An 18,027-nucleotide genomic window follows, 5' to 3' on the forward strand; every position below is an offset into this window, starting at 1 on the left:
CAGAAGGAGCTGTTTTTTCCCTTATTCCTGCAGAGGAATAACACCACTTCCATCCACAGTGGGAGATGCACAGTGAAAGGACCTCCAAATGCAGCACAACAAACAGAGCAGGCAATGGGTGAGCACCTAACCTGAAAGACAGAAACACTTGCTATGAAAACCTCATTTGCTTCGTAATTCCAAAGCTGTCTCATTCCATCAAAATCAAATACATACTTTCAAGGATTTATTGCAAGAGCTACTACAAAACAATAAAAAGCCCCTCTGCAAGTACTCAATCCTCCTCAGCTGTCCAGCTCTGCTCCTCCAAGTTACACCTGCCTCTACAGACCAGCTAAGTTTTCTTGGCCTCATCATTCCCTTCCAGTTCCATCATCCATCCTGTGATGTTGCTCTTCTTGCTTTCCCTGAATTTGCAGTACCAGCAGAAGACAGCAAGGGCCAGCAGAAGGATCAGAACCAGTGGTAAGTATAAGATGAAGTTCAGCAGTGGTGGGGATGAGCAGATCCTAGACAAAACAGTTGACTCTGAAGGAAGAAAGAAAGAAAAAGTGAGGCCCCAAGCTAGTTTGAGTTTCTCTTTCCTACTGTTATCTCTAAGTGCTATTTGCTAACACTTTTCCCTCAATCTTCAACAGCCACCAATTTTTAAGAATTCATAGAGGCTACCTGAGGAGAAGGGGAGAGAAACCAGGTAATTTGCCTCAATTTCTTGTCTGGGGAGGTCAGATAAGGCCCTGGCTTGTTCATCTGAAACATCCCAACAGAAACAGCCCAGTTCTCCTGCTAACCCATTCCAGACTGGGCTCAGTAAGGAAAAGCAGCACACACTGCCTGACCCCAGTGACAGTGGGATGAGGTAGAAGTCTGTCAGGGCTGCACCACTGAGCAAGATGGGATACGAGGAAAGCAAAGGAAACCAGATCAAGAGGTCCCTGCCCCCCCCCAGTCACTTGCCCCTCCTTATTACTGCTGATCTGCTATCATATTTCATCCCCAGTGAGCTGCAGGCAGCTGTGAGCACCATCCTCATCCCTGGCAGCCCCTGCAGAACAGCTCCCCAGCTGAGATGGAGGCTGCTGGGTACCTCAAAGATGCCAGCATCACTAGAGGAACACACATGTACACACGTGGCCACCCAAAATAAAAAAAAAAAAAAAAATTAAAAAGAGAGAGAGAGATAAAAACCACCCAGCTAATCTTTTGCCTTTTGTGAAAACCATGAAAACCACTTGGCAAAAACACGTATTCAAAAATTGGAGGAGAATTTACTACCAGTTACTGAGCAATTTTAGCAATGCTTTTTCCACCAGCAATGGGTAACAAGAGATAGAGGGAGCTGATGAAGGAGAAATCTTGCGTGCTAGAGAGCTGTGATGGATAACAGCAGTAACACAGCAGCAGGGGGGATGAAGTGCTGTCAGTCCCTCTCTGTGCAATTAAATCCAGATTAGCTCTGCTGTAGGTGCAAAGTCATGAGAGCAGGGCTGTGCCTGGCTGTGGGAGCAGCAGGCAGAGGGGAGGGCTCTGCAGGGTCACTCTTTCCCTGCTGTTCAGCTCTGGGAATTGCTGCAGAAGCCAGAACTTGTGTAGGCACCCAGGCTGGCTTCAGGCATGGCACCTTCAGAGCTGAAGGCGAGTACGAGTGCAAGATCCTCTCAGCTGGGTGCATCATGATTGATTTCACAGTTTATATTTTTTCCTCCTCATGGGTCATCTGAGCCTCCTACTTTCCCAAAGCAGCAACAACTCCTGCCAGTTACCTTCCTAAAAACACTGCATGCACCTGACTGAAACCTTGGCTTTTATTAAGCTTCTGCATGCAGAATCCAGTCCTATCTTTGCACTCAGCACGCACCCTCACTCACCCCAAAGTGAACAGAGGCTGTTTTTAGAGACCTCAGTCTAGACAGACTTGCCAGAGAAGTCACACCAAGAATTTTCCCCCCAAAACATTTGGGGGCTCTGGGAGAGGAGCCACGCAGGGCGATCAGCACCCAGCAGCGTTACCTGGCGGGATGCTGGTGAGCTGGGCGTACCCCGAGCGTGCCAAGGCCCGCACAGCCCAGTCCTTCCCGTGGCTCTGCTGCTGCCACTCCTGCAGCTGGCAGTAATACGCCCCAGCATCTCCCCTCTCCACGCCGCTCAGCGTCAGGCTGAAGTCGCCGGCGGAGCGGCGGCGCAGGAACAGCCGGGCTGCCCGGCGCTCCTCGGGGTACTCCACGGTGCCATCGCGCCGCAGGGACAGCAGGGCACTGTCACGGCCGCTGCCCTTCGCCTGGAACCAGGTGGCCGAGAGGTGTGAGCGGGGCGGGAGGGCGCCCTGCAGCCGGCAGGGCAGCGTGGCATCCTCGCCCTCCCGCGCCGAGATGCTGTGGTTGGTGCTCTCCATCTGCAGCTCGCGCTCTGCGGGGAGAGTGCGAGCAGAGAGAGGTGTTGTGGTGTTGTACGGCTGTAAAAACACTTCTGCCTGCACCCACAGGCTGACAGGAACCTTCTGGAGCGAAGTGAGAGGGTTTGGAATGGCCTCCCACAGGTGCCTTGCTCCTGTGACTCATTCTCCCCCGGGTGTCGTGTCCCCACCCTGCCCATCATCTCAGCCCCCTGTGCAGTAATAATTCCTACCCCCTCCAAATAAGTGATAAAGGCATCTTACGGAACAAAAGCTATTTAGGAAGCTGGTATTCTCTGATCCACTTAATTTAGGGCTGGAGTGAGGCTGAGAGAGGGAAGAACTGAGCCAGGGACACCCACCATGCACCCCAGAGGTGCAGTGATTAGGTGAGAGCAGCTGAACCTCCAGTCTTGTTCCTTAGCACCAATATGCTGCAGGGTAAGGAAAACCTAGTGTTTTCCTTCAGGATGCTCAGGAGCACCAGGTAAGGGCAGCTTCTCTATTGACAGTGTTGCACAACTACCCAAGTGCCCCAGGTGTTGGAGGGAGAAGAAAAAGGCCACAATTCACTTTGCTGTGAAGCATTCCACTACATCTGCCAGTAGCAAAAATAGCAGCTCGGTTGGCTTGGGAGGATGTGGTAAATCTTCCTAATTCCCTATTTCCCTTTGAGAGGCACTGACAACTCCTGCATCCCTAAGCCTCTGATCCAACACAGGAGCTGCTGCTTTTCCTAAGCCCTGCCAGCTTAGGAGAGGCCTGGCAGGGGCCTGTCATGAGTTGATCCAACCTTCTCCAGCAGCACCTATACAAGGGATAACACCTGCTCACCTGAGAGCTTGAACTTCAGCGTGGTCCTTCCCGACGTTCCCTCTCCAAGCTTGTACCAGCCATCCACCAGCCAGAGCCATTCCTCCACCACACAGTAGTAGCTGCCCCGGTCTCCCAGGTTTGCAGACAGAATCTGCAGCTGGAATATGTTGCTGGACACCCTCTGGCTCAGGAACCGGGACTTTTGTGCAGGAGAGCTGAATTCAGACCCGTACTCCAGTATGCTGCTGTAGCTGGCCCTGACAATTTGCAGGGGTTTTGCGTCTGCCAGAGGAGGCAGGAGGTACCAGGTAACAGCAAACTGTGAATTATTCTGGGCAAACACAATCCTGCACTCGATGGCTGCGTTACTGCTGGCAATCTCCACAGAGCTGTCTTTGGTAGCAACCTGAAGCTTGCTTTCTAAAATGGAGAAACAAAACAGTCATGCCAGATGCAGCTGCCAGTACAAGGATACTGACGAGGAGACGAATAAAGCTGAGAGAAACACATTGGAAGAGGAGTAAGGAAGAGGGTACACAGAGGAAAAAGGCTCATTAGGGGATGCTGGAGCCGAGAGTGGAGGAAGGAGGGAAAGAGCAAATCCACACACCCTTGTTCAAACAATAGCAGGGAATCACAGCTGGGTGTTACTGGGCAGGAGAGCAGCAGAGGAGGTGCCTTGGAGACCACGGAGCAGGAATGGAGGATGGAGGCAGCCATTGAGTTGGAGCTGGGAGGCAAAGCCTCTGTCTGAAGCAAATGTGTCTGTCTACCACTGCTCCCATCAGCAAGCTCACACGTATGTGACAAACGCAGCCCACAGCTTTGGAAACTGTGAACAAGTGTCTTTTATCACAGAGAGACTACAGAGCCTCTGTGGGTTCACTGACAGTCGCCATCTCAGGTGTTTGCTGTGGTTATTAATCCAAAACCCCACAATAAAGTCCTGCACACCCTCTGTGATCACACCCAGTGATTGTTCGGTGCTGTGCTGCTGAGGAGAGCAGAGGGATGGTGCTGCCTGCAGCTCTGCCCTCGGCAGAGGGAAATTCTGATCCTGATGTGTCTGTGCTGCTCCTGCTCTGAGGGAACCTTTTCCCACAGTGCATCACCTGTTGCTGGAACCCTTCCTCCAGCAGGGAAAGGGCTGCAAATCCATATCTTTAAAGGTCCTCCAGCCACCTGCATTTCCCCTCCACCCTCCCCTCCATGCTCAGCAGTCAGGGGAAGGAATACAGACAGGTATCCAGCCTTGAGTAGGGAGAAATTACTCATCAGGAGACAGCATCAGGGTTTTAAGGGACTGAGTTTCCATTCTTAGCCCTTTCTTTGCATATGAGCTCAGCAGCAGGACACCCTCGGCCACAGAGGCTGGGGACAACTGGGCTCCCTTAAGGCTCAGCCCCTGGGTGCTGGTTTGGGGACAGGCAGCAGAGGAAACACTGAAATGGTCCCTCAGAATGTCTCAGACCCCTGCCCTTGGCCACAGGTTCAGCAGGGCACTCTCCTTCCCAGCCCTCTCCCAAGGGATGTGATGGCAGCAGGTTGTGGAGAGGGCTTTGGGATGGGAGGGAGCTGTGGCTTCTCCCACAGGGGCTGAGGGGAAAGGGGAACTCTGCAGGAAAAAGCTTTCACATTTCCCCTTCCTTCAAGCGTTTCTTCTCAAAACTCAAGCAATCCACTTCAGAGGCCTTTGCTGCCTCTCTTGAGACTGGTCAAAGCAAAATATCCCAACTGATATCTCTTTACTTCCCTGTAGAGCCTCTGCCTCTTGGTGAAATCTGCCAACAAAACCTCCCTGCTTATTCTTTTCTCTTAGCACCCCATTACTCTTCCTTCTCTCTGCAGACAAACACATTTTCACCAAAAGGTTGGCAGCTTCCTCCACAGAGGCACTTTCACAAGTCCCAGTGTCTGCTCGTTGCCTCAATTCGGTGATGAGGATTTCCACTGCAACACTCACTGGGATGAATGGGAGGTGGATGTTCCCAAGGGATCAGAGTGCTGTCCTGCATTTCACAGTGTGCATTTGCTGCTCTGAAGAAAAAGGTATGGGCAAAAAGCAGAAGAGAGGGGACAGCAGTCACCCTAATTAGGACACTGTGCAAATTCATCAGGTCCACCATGAAAACCACACAGACTTGAGCACACCGGGGAACTGGATGCAGGTTGATGTCTTAAACTTCAGTATTTAAAAGCATACCCATCCCAGAGCCAGCTTTGTGGGAGCACAGATCTTCAGAGGGGGGCACTGAAGACACTCAAAAGCCATCTGGAGATGGCTCTGGGCAGCCTGCTCTAGGTGGCCCTGCTTGCACAGGGAGCTGGACCAGGTCACCTCCAGAGGTCCCTGCCAATCTCCACCATCCTGTGTTTCTGTGACAGGTGAACTGGCCACACTGGAAAAAATAAGACACTTATTCCCGAACTTCATCTGCTCAGCACCAAGGATACCACTCAGCCAGTCAGTGAAGTGCCAGGGGACGAGGGGGCAGGCAGGGTCTTGCTTGAATATTGTCTAGCCTGACATGTACTGGGGCAGAAAATGCTCCAGAGAAGGAAAAGCTACTAGGTCTCAGAGAGGAGGTGCAGGAACCAAGCCTGGAGTGCTTGATTTTGAGGAGGAAAATTGCTGTTACACTCATGGGGATCACCCCAAGAGGAAGCAGAGCACTTGCTGCAGAGCCCCTTTGTTTTAGTTCAGGTCTCCTCTCTCTCCACTGCTAAAGATCATTTAGCAAAAGGGCAGAGGAGCTGCCTGCCTCTTCCTTTCTCACATAAAGCCGTGGTGCTGTTCTCCCTTTCATTTTCAATCTAATTAACCAAGATGAGCACCTCACTGCCCATCTCCCTGTGAACTTTGCCTGCTGACTCTTGGCTTGCTCCTGGCCCAGGAGCAGTGGAGCAGGCAGAGGGACACAGCCCACGGGGGCTGCTGGCCTCAGGGACACGAGGTGAAAATGCCCACTCCAGAGTGGGGGAAGCAGCTGCACTGAGAGGCTCATGGAGCACTAATTGTGAGATCCCACACCAGATTTTAAAAATGGAAAAGATCTGTCCTCCTTCCCTGCCTGTTATAATCTTTCATGGATGTCCCTCCCAGCTGAAGACTGTCTGTAGACCACAGCAAGATGTAAACTCCTAAAGCACCAACTGACATCAAGTAGTAAACAAAGTGCTGAAGCAAAGAGTCAAGAAATCCAGTATCTCTGCAGGCTCCAACTATAAGGTTTTATATTAGGAGAAGCAGGCTGGTGATTTTCATGATTTGCAGCTTCATTTTCTGCAGCTTCCCCTCAACCCTGTTGCTGCCTAAGCCAGCTTCCTCCCCAGACTTCCCTACCTTCCCAAATATCCTCCACTGGCTCATGCTGCCTTTCCAAGAGAGGTGGCCCTAGAGCCAGCAGGAACCTCCCACTGTGCATCACCCTCTCCCAGTTCCCACCATCTTTTACGGTGTTTCAGTCTCCAGCAGCAGCTGCAATACATTTGGAGCCAAATGTTGTAGTCTCATGCTGCTGCCATCTCCTCTGTGTAGATGCTCTGCAGTTACACCTGCTCATCTTAATGCCATTTACACTAGAGATGGGCACTCAAAAATGCTGATTAGTGTCACCCCTTTGCCTCAGTGCCACCCTGCCCCAGCTGGTTGTAGTTCCAGTGTTCAACAGAGCATCCCAGCAGTCAGCTCCACAGGGGTAAGGAGTCAGTAACAGTGGGAAAGGAAAGAGCACCAGAGAAAAGAGCCCAGACAGGGTAGGAAATGTATTAGCCTACACCAGAGCAAACCCATCAGTTAAAATACATGAAAAATGCATAATTTCGGTTCACTGGGTTGTGATTCCGAAAATCCAAGGATTTTAGAAGAAGGAGCACTTACTGCAGGGAAATTAAAAAAAAAAAAAAAAAAAAAAGAGCAAGAACTCTCCTTTGCTGGCAGAACAGACATGAGGGCAGAAAACCAAACCAGCCCATATTCTCACGCCTGCCTGCAGAGGCTCAGAGGCTTTGGGCAGGACAAACCCTGCAGCTCCTGCAGCAGCCCCAGCTGTGAGCAGGGCATGCTGGCACCGTGCTGCTGCCGGGGGTGACAGGAAGCAGGCTGGCTTGGGGGCTGGGGTCTGCTTCCAACATCTCTCTTCCATAAGAGGATGAGGCTCCCAGCGGGATGCTGGCAGGAGGGATGGCAGCGCAGACCCTGCCTGCAGGGGTGGCCATAAAAGGGAAGCCTGGGCAGGGTCCTGGCTGTGCAGCCCAGCTGTGCCTGGCAGGAGACACCTCCCCACGGGCTCCCTGGCACCCTGAGGCTCAGTGCTGGCCCCCAGCCCGGCAGAGAGGCCTGGTGCTTTCTCAGCATACCTTCAATATTCTGGTCAGGGAACACAGACATATCCCAGCATCAGCTTCAGGGGTGGTCTCTCTCCACTGCCTCCCAGAAGACACACCATGGGGTACAACTCACACCCCAAACATTCAGCTGGGCTTCTGGGGGGGGGGGGGGGCATTGCTTCTTTCCAGAAGCCAGGCTTAAAATCCTAGTGGCAAGGCTGATCCCTATATTATTGGTACAGTCTGCAAACAAATAGATACTGCCACTTGCCAGCACCAAATTTGCCTCCAAGTTTTTGTCAGGTGCTGAGGAAGGACCAGAACAGGCAGCACCATCTCCTGCAGCCCTGGGAGGCAATCCTGCTGGGGATACCCCAGACATCAGTGGCCCTAGTTGCCCCTGATGGATTTAAAGTTGCAGGAGAGACCTCTGCTGAAGGTTCTGCTTACCTGGCAGCACCACTTTTATCCCCACGGCATTGGAGCTGGTGCTGGCTGCCGGCTGCCCCAGGGGCAGGACGTTCTTCCTCCAGACCTCCACCTCACACCGGTATGTCCCCTCATTGGCAGGCAAGGCGCTGTGGATGTGCAGCCTGAAGGAGCTGCCAGTCTTCTCCAGCCGGGCTTTCCCCTGGAAGCGTGGCTGTGCTGTCCCCCAGAGCACAGTGCCATTGGGAAGGAGCTGGCCCAGCTCCTGTAGGGCACCCGTGGGTGGGCTGGGCTGGAAGCGCCACTGCACAGACAGCGGCACCTCCTCCAGGCTGTAGCTGGCGCCCACTTGGCAGAAGAGCTCAAAACTCTGCCCGTAGCTGACGGTGGCAATTCGGCTTCTCAGCGTGGCGTGCAGACCCAGACCTGCTTGGGAGGAGAGAGCCCTCGGCATGGGGACACCAATCCTGCCCTGTGCCACCACCCCACCGCCGCCCTGTCCACACAGCCCCAGGCACCAGGCTCCTCTGCCCCTGCCACTCTCCACTAAGTTACACTGCGCTCTGCCAACCCCATGCAGCCCCTGGCCCTCTCCTACATCCCACTTTCCCACCCCCAGTTCCCCAGAAAACTCTGAGCACCCTCATTTCCAGGGTCCCAGAGCCACGCCAGAGGAGCCAGGGACCCTCTGCTGATGCTGCTCTCCTGTTTGCTGCTTCCCTCCACAAAAGCTTCACAAGTCCTGTGGCCTCACTGGTGCTCTCAGGCACCCAGCTCAGCAACAGGAAAGGAAAATCACCCTAAATCACAGCCAAAAGCTGCCTATCCATAAAGGCACCCAAGAAGGAAGGACATGATCACTGCACACCATGGAGATGAGCAGCTCTGCGCTCAGAGGGTGGGAGAAGCAATCAGAGGTCAGCACCAGGGCTGTATCTCTGATAAATACCACCAGACAACTCAGCAAGTAGCTTTGGGGAACTTAATTACTGCAAGTAATTATGCTGCTAGAACAGATATTTTGTATTCCAGCTTAAGGAGACAGGCCTGCTGAGCAAGATACTGCCCTTCAGGTCTCCAAGCATTTTAGCTGCTGTCTCCCACTGGTCTCTCCCAAAACACACCATGGAGGACTCTGGCATCCTGGTAGAAATGGGGAAACTGAAGCACTGCAGGGCCAAGGGATCACCTAGGTCACCCTGCAGCAGCAGCAGCAGAGCTCAGAGCACAGCAGGCCTATGTCCCACTGATGTGTCCACCTGTCAGAACCCAGGAAATTCCTCTGGCTGCCCTGGATGGCTCGAGCCCCTGCCCGGGGGGCTCAGAGACCTTGGCACAGAGCCCAAGTCCCCTGTGCCTTTGATCTTGACCCATGGAAAAACAATTACCAACCTTTATATGAAGAATTACAAGTCAAGAGAGTTTAAGCAGAATAATAGTTTGTCACGGGGTAAAAAATAGATTTTTGAGGTTTTTAGAATGGGGGCTCAGGGTCCCAAGATGGAGGAATTTGGGTGTACCCTGTCCTCCTTCTTTCTTCTTCCTGGCCTCTGTGTTCTGGGTGATGGTGGCACTTTTGGATTGGTTTAAGGTAGAAACTCACTGTCTAACATAGGTGATAGGTATTGGGAAGTTATTGTAAATAATGTACACGTAGTTTTTAGTATAAAAGATAGCACCACCTCTGAGGGCAGCCAGTGTGCCTCAACCCAACCTGCCAGACAGATCTTGGTGGGTCAGAGAAAGAATGTTATAGATAACAGCAAATAAACAACCTTGGAAACCAGAACAGAAGAATCCTGACTCCTTCTTCGGCTGCCAGGCTGGGAAAAAGAGGCTTGTACGTATCTCAGAGTCACTCTGACCAGCAGGGATTCTGAGCTCCACCCACTTTTCCAACCCAGAAACAGGAGATGGCTGAACTCACCCATGGCGCTGACCATCACCGCTGCCTCTCCCTTGCCTGTCCAGTTCCGGCCTCGGGACCACTGGGTGGCTTCGCACCGGTACTGCCCGCTGTCATCCTCGTCCAGTGTGCTGGGGATCACCAGGGTGAAGGTGCCAGAGCTGTCCTTCTGCAGCCTGAGGCTCCCCCAAGCCCCTCCATCCCGGTAGGCGCTGCCCAGGCTCAGGGCGCCGTCCTGCTCCATGGCAGCCACCAGCTCCCTGCTCCCTGGCTGCTGCGGGGGCAGGTGCCACCAGCGCAGGGACACGGGGCCGGTGGCTCCCTGCACCTCACAGTGCAGGATCAGGGCGTCTCCTGCTGTCACCCGTGGGGTGCTGGTGGACACAGACAGGCGCAGGTGGCTCTCTGAAAATGACAGGTACCGCGTTGGGATGCTGCGCTCCTTAGGAAAAGCCAGGGATGCTGCAGCGTTAAATGGGAGGAGTAGATAAATCTTGATGTTGGGAAATGAGAGGAGTTGGGGTGTAGTAATTACATATCCTCTGAACAGAGAGAGACATGGTTCTCCCAGGAAAATCCTGGGAAGCTGTGAGAAGCTGTGAGAAACTTGGAGGAAATCCTTCAAACAATTATTATATCTCTTTCTGTAACCGTTGTTTATAGATATGATTCTCCAGAGTATGCTATTCATGGTTCACCAATAGTGTGAGAGAAGGTTCCTAAAGGCCAATCAGGTCTTAAGTCCACCATTGTTTCTATAAGAACTGTAGATTTCTAATAAAAAAGTGTCTTTTCATGCTTATGATGATGGAGTCTCTGTATCGCCTTTAGCTGTCCCCAATCCCCTTCAGTGATATTGGGGAATTGCCTGAAATTTTCAACCAGCCTTTTCATATAAATTTGGAGAAGGCTTTGTGGTGGTGGTTTTTTTGTTTTGTTTTCATTGGTTTTTTGTGGGGGTTTTTTCTGGGTTTTTTTTTTTTTCTTTTTTGGGACACAGATACATAAAGAATGAGTTAAGAAACAGAGTCCCAGCAGGCAGCTCCTGCTACATCAGAATAACCATTATCTAGCTATGACAAGGAGACCAAGAGCCTCCTACACACTTTTCTCAGAGTGGTGTCTCACAAATCATCCATCCAAAACAGTGAGAGTACCCTGATGGAAATGGCAACGATCCCCCTCCCCAGACACGTCTGTTCTGCTGGGTTTTCCTGTGATTTTCAGGAGCAGCAGCAGATGTTGCTCACAGGAGGACTCAAACTCCTCAGAATTCTACCTATTTGCCCCAAAACTTACTGCGAAGAGACTGGCCTAAAGGTTTACACTTTGTTGACAGCTACTGTGTCTGTCATGCTAATATGTGCTAAAGCAAATGCTTTTCCCCTTATCTATCAAAAACTATGGCATAATTACACTCCTGCAGCCCTTGTCAAGATGAGGCCAGACCTAAAGCATTTCCCAGGCAAGGATCCTGCAGACTTTACCCCCAAGAGCAGCTGTTAGGATTTACTAACCTGTTGGCTTCACATCCACTTGGATGCCTGATGACACAGCGGTCTGGATGCTGTGCAAGTCTCCAGGAGTCTTCATTTCCGACACAGAGCACCGGTAGGTACCCTTGTCTTTCAGCCCCACCTCGGCGATGGTGAGGACATAAACTGTGTTGCTTGGCTTGAATGCTCGGAGTTGCCCCAGCTGGGCTCTCTCCTCATATTCTTCCTCCCAAGTCAATACCCCGTGGGGGTCAACCCTGGCCACTTCCATCTCATTGAGGAGCCAGATCACTTTGAAGTTGCTGCTCTTTGGGGCTCCCACCACACAACTGAGCTGCAAGGTGTCCCCTTCAGAAAGGGAGGGTTCAGTGGCAGCGAGGTCCACGGAGAGGTCTCTGCCTGTGGGCAACCAAAAACAAGGAGGGTGGTGGGTGGACCTGCCCATGCTTCCCTCCCACTTGGCAGCACCAGTGGCCTTGCAGAGGGCAACAGGAGAGAATCCTCTGTTAAAACATGGGGGTTTTTCATAAGAAAAGTGATCAGGATGGAAAACTTTGACCCTGGGGAGAGGGTTGCCAGCTCTGGGCACTAAGCAGCAGCTGCAGGTGGAGGAAGTGCCAGAGCCCTGGGGAGCTGAGCTCCCCCCTTAAGAGCAGATAAACCTGACAGAGCAGAGCATTCACTGGGACAGCCTTTGGCCACAGCCTCCCCCTGCTCAGCTCAGGCATCCAGGCTGAGGGCTTCCCTAACTCAGAGGCATCAGCTTTTGCAGGTCCTGCTCTGTCTCTCCTCCTGGAGCTGTTTTACATCATGGAACACCTATCCTGTAAGTCAAAAAGGGGCACAAAGGGGTTTTATCACAGTGGTGGTTTTAACTATGCTGCTTGTGGTAGAAAAAGGTGCACGAAGGGCTGGCAGTCAGGTGGCTTGTCTGAATCTACTGTGGCTCTTCCTGCATGCTGAAATCCCCAGTGGCTACAGCAGGTTGTGGGCAAGAGATGCTCTACAAGCTGGAGAGGATTTGGGTTAAGTTCCTACAGAAAGCGGAAATGTCAACACTTGTCACAGCATGGGGAGGCAGGAAGAAAGAAGGTGGATCCTGCTCCCCATACCAATTAGCAGGAGGTGCTGAGCAAAGAAGGCAGTGACAGGGAGAAGTTAAAGTCATCTTCCCCTTGGCAGACCCTCTTGGGCAGTCAGTCAGCTGTGTCTGAGGTAGGGACCCCAATCTCTGGCTCCTGTGATAGCATTCACCTTCCTCACTGGGCATTCAACGCCCCTGGTTCCTGACATTAGCCTGGCTGGACAGTGGCTGCAAGCAGGAGACCCACTGGTACCCCAAAACCCTGAGCCATGACCCCACAAAGCGCTGGCTTGGCCAAAAACCCGGAGGAAGGACTGAGCCCTTCCTCCCTGGCTCACAGCACTGTGTCCCTGGGTCACTGTGGTGCCCCCTGAGTCTCAAAACAAGGGAAAGGTTACGTGCTGTAGTTTGGAAGTAAAGCAGAGCAGCTCCCAGACCACAACTGGAAGGGCTCAAATAATTTATCGAAAGCACAGTACCCTGTGAATTTAAACACTGGTTCATAAACAGTTTGTGAACAAGGATCCCAGCTGCTGCAGATATGTTTGGCATTCCTAAATATTTGCTGCAGAGTTTATAGAAGCCCCTGGAGGAGCTAGCCATGGTCAGAGTGGCCGATGGCTCTCGGAGTGACGGGGTGCTCAGCCCTGGGTTCCCCGCTGGGTGCTGGAGGAAGAAAGCAGCCCTGCAAATGTGATGGGGGCTTGCACACCCACTGCTGTCCCACCATGGCAATACCAGGAGCACCAACACTGCCACCATAATGTCCTCTCACCACCATCACCTTCCCTTCTACCTTTAACACTTACCACAGGACAAATAGCAAACTCTGACAAGGTTTCTAAACAATCCCATGGCACTGATGCCTGAATCCTCACACCACTGGTCATGACAAGCCCTCCTCAACAAGAGGATGCACAGAAGTGCACTGACTGCTATTGCTGCCCAGGCAGCAGCAGGCTTGGAAAGCCTTTGCTGCAAAGTGACAAGAGACCACGTTTCCCTCCCCCTCCTCCTGATACCTTGCTCCCCTGAGCCACGTTCAGAGTGCTCAGTTCTCACCCGTCTGTTTCTTTGGTTTCCTGCTCTGACTCACCACCCTCCCACGAGACATCAGTTCCCCTCACTCAGCTCAGCTCTGTAGGCTCCTCCACTCACCCTGAGGAGTGGGGACAGGGTACACCACCTCTACAGGCAGGGCTTCAGAGGGAGACTTGCTCCAATTTTACTGCACCCTATCTTAAAGGACACCAACTAGCCACAACCTTGTCTTGGCAGCTTTGAGCTAAAGCTTAGTGGTGAGAGAGAGAGAGAGAGAGATTCTCCCTTCCCCTGGGCACAGCTACTCACATGCATCTGGGGGAAGAGCAGGGTGAGGCGCCGCAGCCAGCAGAGGTTTGTGGCAGGAGGGATGGCAGACGGAGCGCTCAGAGGAAAGGTCTAACAAACAGCAGCACCAGTTGCTCTGGAAACGAGTGGGCTGGTGGCAGCAGGGACAGACAAGCCACCCCCAACAAGAGCTGTGCAGCACACACGGGCCACCCCTGTGTCCCTCCGTGCCTGTGCTGAGGCACAGTGACGAGCAGCTGACTTTTTTAAGGCCACAAGAGCCCCGAGGCAGTGTGACAACCCTGTTTTCCACACTCTGGAGTTAGCACTGCTAAGGATCCATGCAGGCTGCTGTGGGCACACGCTGTGCCCTCTGCTGACACCTCAAACAAGTCTGTGAGGCTGTGGGCTTGCTGCTGGCATCGGGGATTGGGCTGCATGACCAGCCAAAGCACCAGCAGCTCCTCAAGCAGGGCTGCCACAGCCTGAGCTCAGCCCAGCCCAGCCAGACCCACCAGTGTGTTCCTGGGCTGTGGCAGAGGCAGGTGAAGGGCGCTGAAATTGGCTGCTGTAGAGCCCTGGAGCCAGGTGAGTGTGCAAAGTCCTTACCCCGGCTCAGAACTGCCAGCCGAGTCCTCTGTGTCTGTTTGCGGGAGATGTCCTTCCATGTCTCGTCAGGATCCTCAATCCACTCGGCTGCCTCGCAGTACAGCTGCCCCTGGTCAGACTGCTTCACTCCCCTGATGATGAGCTTGTACGTGGTGTTCCCAACCTTGCTCAGCTGCACATCCCCCTCCAGAAACCTCTGCTCATAAGAGGGCCCTGGCTGCAGGATGAAGTCCTTGGAGAGGGTGAGGATCTCCTTGGCACGCTGCTCTCCTGCTCCCTGAAGGAGGTACCAGCCGACTGAGAGATGGGTGTGCTGGGCAGTGGCCTTGGACACCTCGCAGGTCAGCTCCACCACGTCCCCTTCCATGTGACTGAGGGCCTGGGGTGCCATGGAAGCCGAGAGTGTGTCTGGAATCACTGAGCATGGGGAGAAACACAGAATCATGGAATATCCTGAGTTGAAAGGGACCCACAAGAATCACTGAGTCCAGGTCCTGTCCCTGCATAGAACAACTCCCAAGAAACTGCAACCAGGGCCTAAGGGACCTGACAGCACAGGAGGAACACCTTCTGTAGCTGACTGGCAAGGCTTCCATCACCTTGTGTTGAGGTGTGAAGTGACTAAAACCTGAGCAAACAAGAAAAACAGTGAATCTCTTTACAGTGACCATTTCAGTCAAACTACAGTCAGTATTAATCAGGCAACCCCAAGGAGATTAGAATCCATCTCCTCACTATCCCAAATAGTGAGATCCATCACCAGTGGTGCAGCACCAAGATAAAGGAGAAAACAGGGCTGAACACCAAGTGGAAGTACCGTACCACCATGTAGACTCGGTGGGCTCACAGCTGGGCCCTTCCCTCTGCATCTCCACCCCATTGCCTTCCCTCCCCAGGGGTCTGCAAGAGCTGCTACCTCCCTCCATCTGTGGGTATCCCACTTGGGCCAATTCCCACACCCACAGAGCCTGGAAACCCCTGCCTTCCTACGTGCTCAGCTGCAACACGCTGTGTCTGTATCAAGAGCTGAAGTCAGGTCATAGGAGAGCAGAGGCTGCCTTTCCCTCCCCTTGCTCTGGCTGGGAGGCAATAACCACAGAATCACAAAATAATGAGGTTGGAAGAGACCTCTAAGATCATCAAGTCCAACCCATGCCCTAACACCTCAATTAGACAGTAGCACCAAGTGCCATGTCCAGTCTTTTTTTAAATTCATCCAGAGATGGTGATTCTACCACCTCCCTGGGAAGAGCATTCCAGTACTTTATTATTCTTTCGGTGAAAAATTTCTTCCTAATATCCAACCTATACCTCCCCTGACGTAGCTTTAGACTGTGTCCTCTTGTTCTGTCAGTGCTGCCCGGTGGAAGAGACCAACTGTTGGAATTCAGGACATCCCTCCGGCTGTCCTGGATTGCCAGGACCCCTGCCAGGGCGCTCAGAGGCCCTGACACAGAGCCCAAGATGCCTTTGATTATGACCCATGGAAAAAGTTACCAACCTTATATGAAGATCTGCAAGCCACAAAAGTATAAGCAGAATAATAATTAGTTTGTCATGGGGGTGGAAAAATAGATTTTTTGGGGGTTTTTAGAATGGGGGTTCAGGGGGCAAGATGGAGGAATCTGGGCGTGTCCAGCCTTTCTCCTTCTTCTTCTTGGCCTCCATCTTCTGCTGTGATGGTGGCACTTTTGGATTGGTTTAGAGTAGAAGTTCACTGTCTAACATAGGTGATAGGTATTGGAAAGTATATATTACTTGTATTGTACACGTAGTTTTTAGTATAAAAAAATAACACCGCCCCAGGGGCAGCCAGAGTGCCTCTGTCTGACCTGCTGAGCAGACCTCAGCAGGCCAGGAGAAAGAATTTTATAGATAAGGTACAATAAACAACCTTGAGAATGAGAACTGAAGAGTTCTGACTCCTTCTTCGAGCGCCGGGCTGGGAAAAGAGACTTTCTAACATATCTTGGGGTCACTCTGGGCAGCTAAAGCCCCAAGAACCGACCCCCACCAGTCTACAACCTCCCTTCGGGAAGATGTAGAGAGCAATAAGGTCACCTCTAAGCCTCCTCTTCTCCAGGCTAAACAGCCCCAGCTCCTTCAAATGTTCCTCAAACCAGAGAACACGCAAGGTGATGGATATCTTGCTATACCTACCTCAGCCCAACTCCTCATCCCTTTTCCCCAGGCAGATGAGATGTCCCTGTGGGGACAGTAGTGACCCATCCCACCGGGAGCAGGGCTCTCTCTCAGGACCCACCTGCGAGGTCGGTCTTGGCGCTGTAGCTGCCGAAGTACCTCTCGTCGGTGTTGGGCGTGTGGCACTCGTACTGGCCGGCGTCGCGCTCCTGCAGCTCGGTGATGTGCAGCAGCACGGCGTCCCCCTGCAGCCGCTCCACAAAGATGCCGCGGCCGCGCACGCGCTGCGTGTAGATGGCGTAGGGGAACGAGGGGTCCACGGTGCTGACGATCTGCACCTCCCGCTCGGGGGCCGAGGGCAGGTAGATGGACCACTGGAAGTTCTGCTCCGCCGGGCCCTGGTAGCCGCTCACCTTGCACCACAGGGTGATGTGGGAGCCCCTGACGCGGTAGAGAGGGCCCTTCTGGACAGTGACCAGCCGCTGGCCCGTGGTCAGACCTGTCAGCACACACAGGCGTTTGCATGTCACAAGAACGTGCCCTGTGACAAGAGAGCCCTGAACTTTCTTGTCTCCTGCCACACTAGGGGTCACACGACAGAGCCCAGAGCATCGTGGCCAGAGGGCTGCTGAGCCCGTTCTTGCCCGAAGAGCCTCTCTCAGGCAGCGTTGCAGGGGAAGCAGCAACCAGGCTGAGAGCACTGGAGGAAGCTTGTGGTGTGTTAAAATGAAGAGGGCCAAGCTCTCAGGTCCTGCACAAAGTGTGGGGGACAGGGAACAGGGGTGCAGAGCTGATCACTGCCAGAGGAGGAGATGGCAAGGCAGAAGGTGAGGGACACAGGACAGTGGAGGTCAGCAGCAGGCTGGCTGCTGCAGAGATGCTCCATAGGCAGAAAAGGAGGACAGCACAGGAGAGGGGTCAGAAAAAACTCTCCTCTGAAGGCAGGGGGCACAAGGCAGCATCAAGAGCTCCCTCCATTTCTGCTTGCAGAGGGTCTGGGGATTGCCACCCACAGACCCTCCCCTTCCATATAGCTCCCAGCAGTGACATTTGCTCTATCTGGAGCTCAGCATGCACACCAAGCAGAATGCCCACAGGACATGGGTCCTGAGTCAAAAAAACAACCGTGGTGGCCAGGGAAGAGCGCTGGTGACAGGGCTGCCCAGGAAACCTTCAGAAATTCCCTCCCAATGGGAGAGAGAGTGAGGTAACGCCCTCCACACTGCGATCAGCCGCTCACACAGGGACATGCATGTCCCCTCACTGAAACCCTCTTAGGGTTTGGACTCTCGTTTTGGAGTGAAAACACAGTGCTAAAGGAGCACGTGCTGATGCACCTCTTCCCATGGCAACTGAGCCAGAGCAGCGCTGGCTGAGCCCCCCCTGCCTTGCTTTCCCTACAACACTTCCAAGAAAGATCTGGCCACTGGGCAGGGCACTCACCCAGGAGGAGGAGGAAGAGGAAGGCAGCTGCCAGGCACTGTGCCAGCCCCAT

General features: G+C 53.1%; 1 protein-coding gene across 1 annotated transcript; it reads right to left on the reverse strand.

Annotated features, from left to right (window-relative positions):
- Positions 1–334: 334 nt before the first annotated feature.
- On the reverse strand, positions 335–18,027 carry CD101 (CD101 molecule; the record flags this gene model as incomplete). Its single annotated transcript, XM_084226404.1, has 9 exons — positions 335–528; positions 2,011–2,406; positions 3,227–3,628; positions 7,988–8,392; positions 9,894–10,277; positions 11,390–11,767; positions 14,391–14,807; positions 16,654–17,031; positions 17,976–18,027. 9 exons carry the CDS (start codon positions 18,025–18,027, stop codon positions 335–337), a joined length of 3,006 nt encoding a protein of 1,001 aa, XP_084082530.1.

This window comes from Fringilla coelebs (genome assembly GCF_963513975.1).
Source record: "Fringilla coelebs genome assembly, chromosome: 2".
NCBI classification, from domain to species: Eukaryota; Metazoa; Chordata; class Aves; order Passeriformes; family Fringillidae; genus Fringilla; species Fringilla coelebs.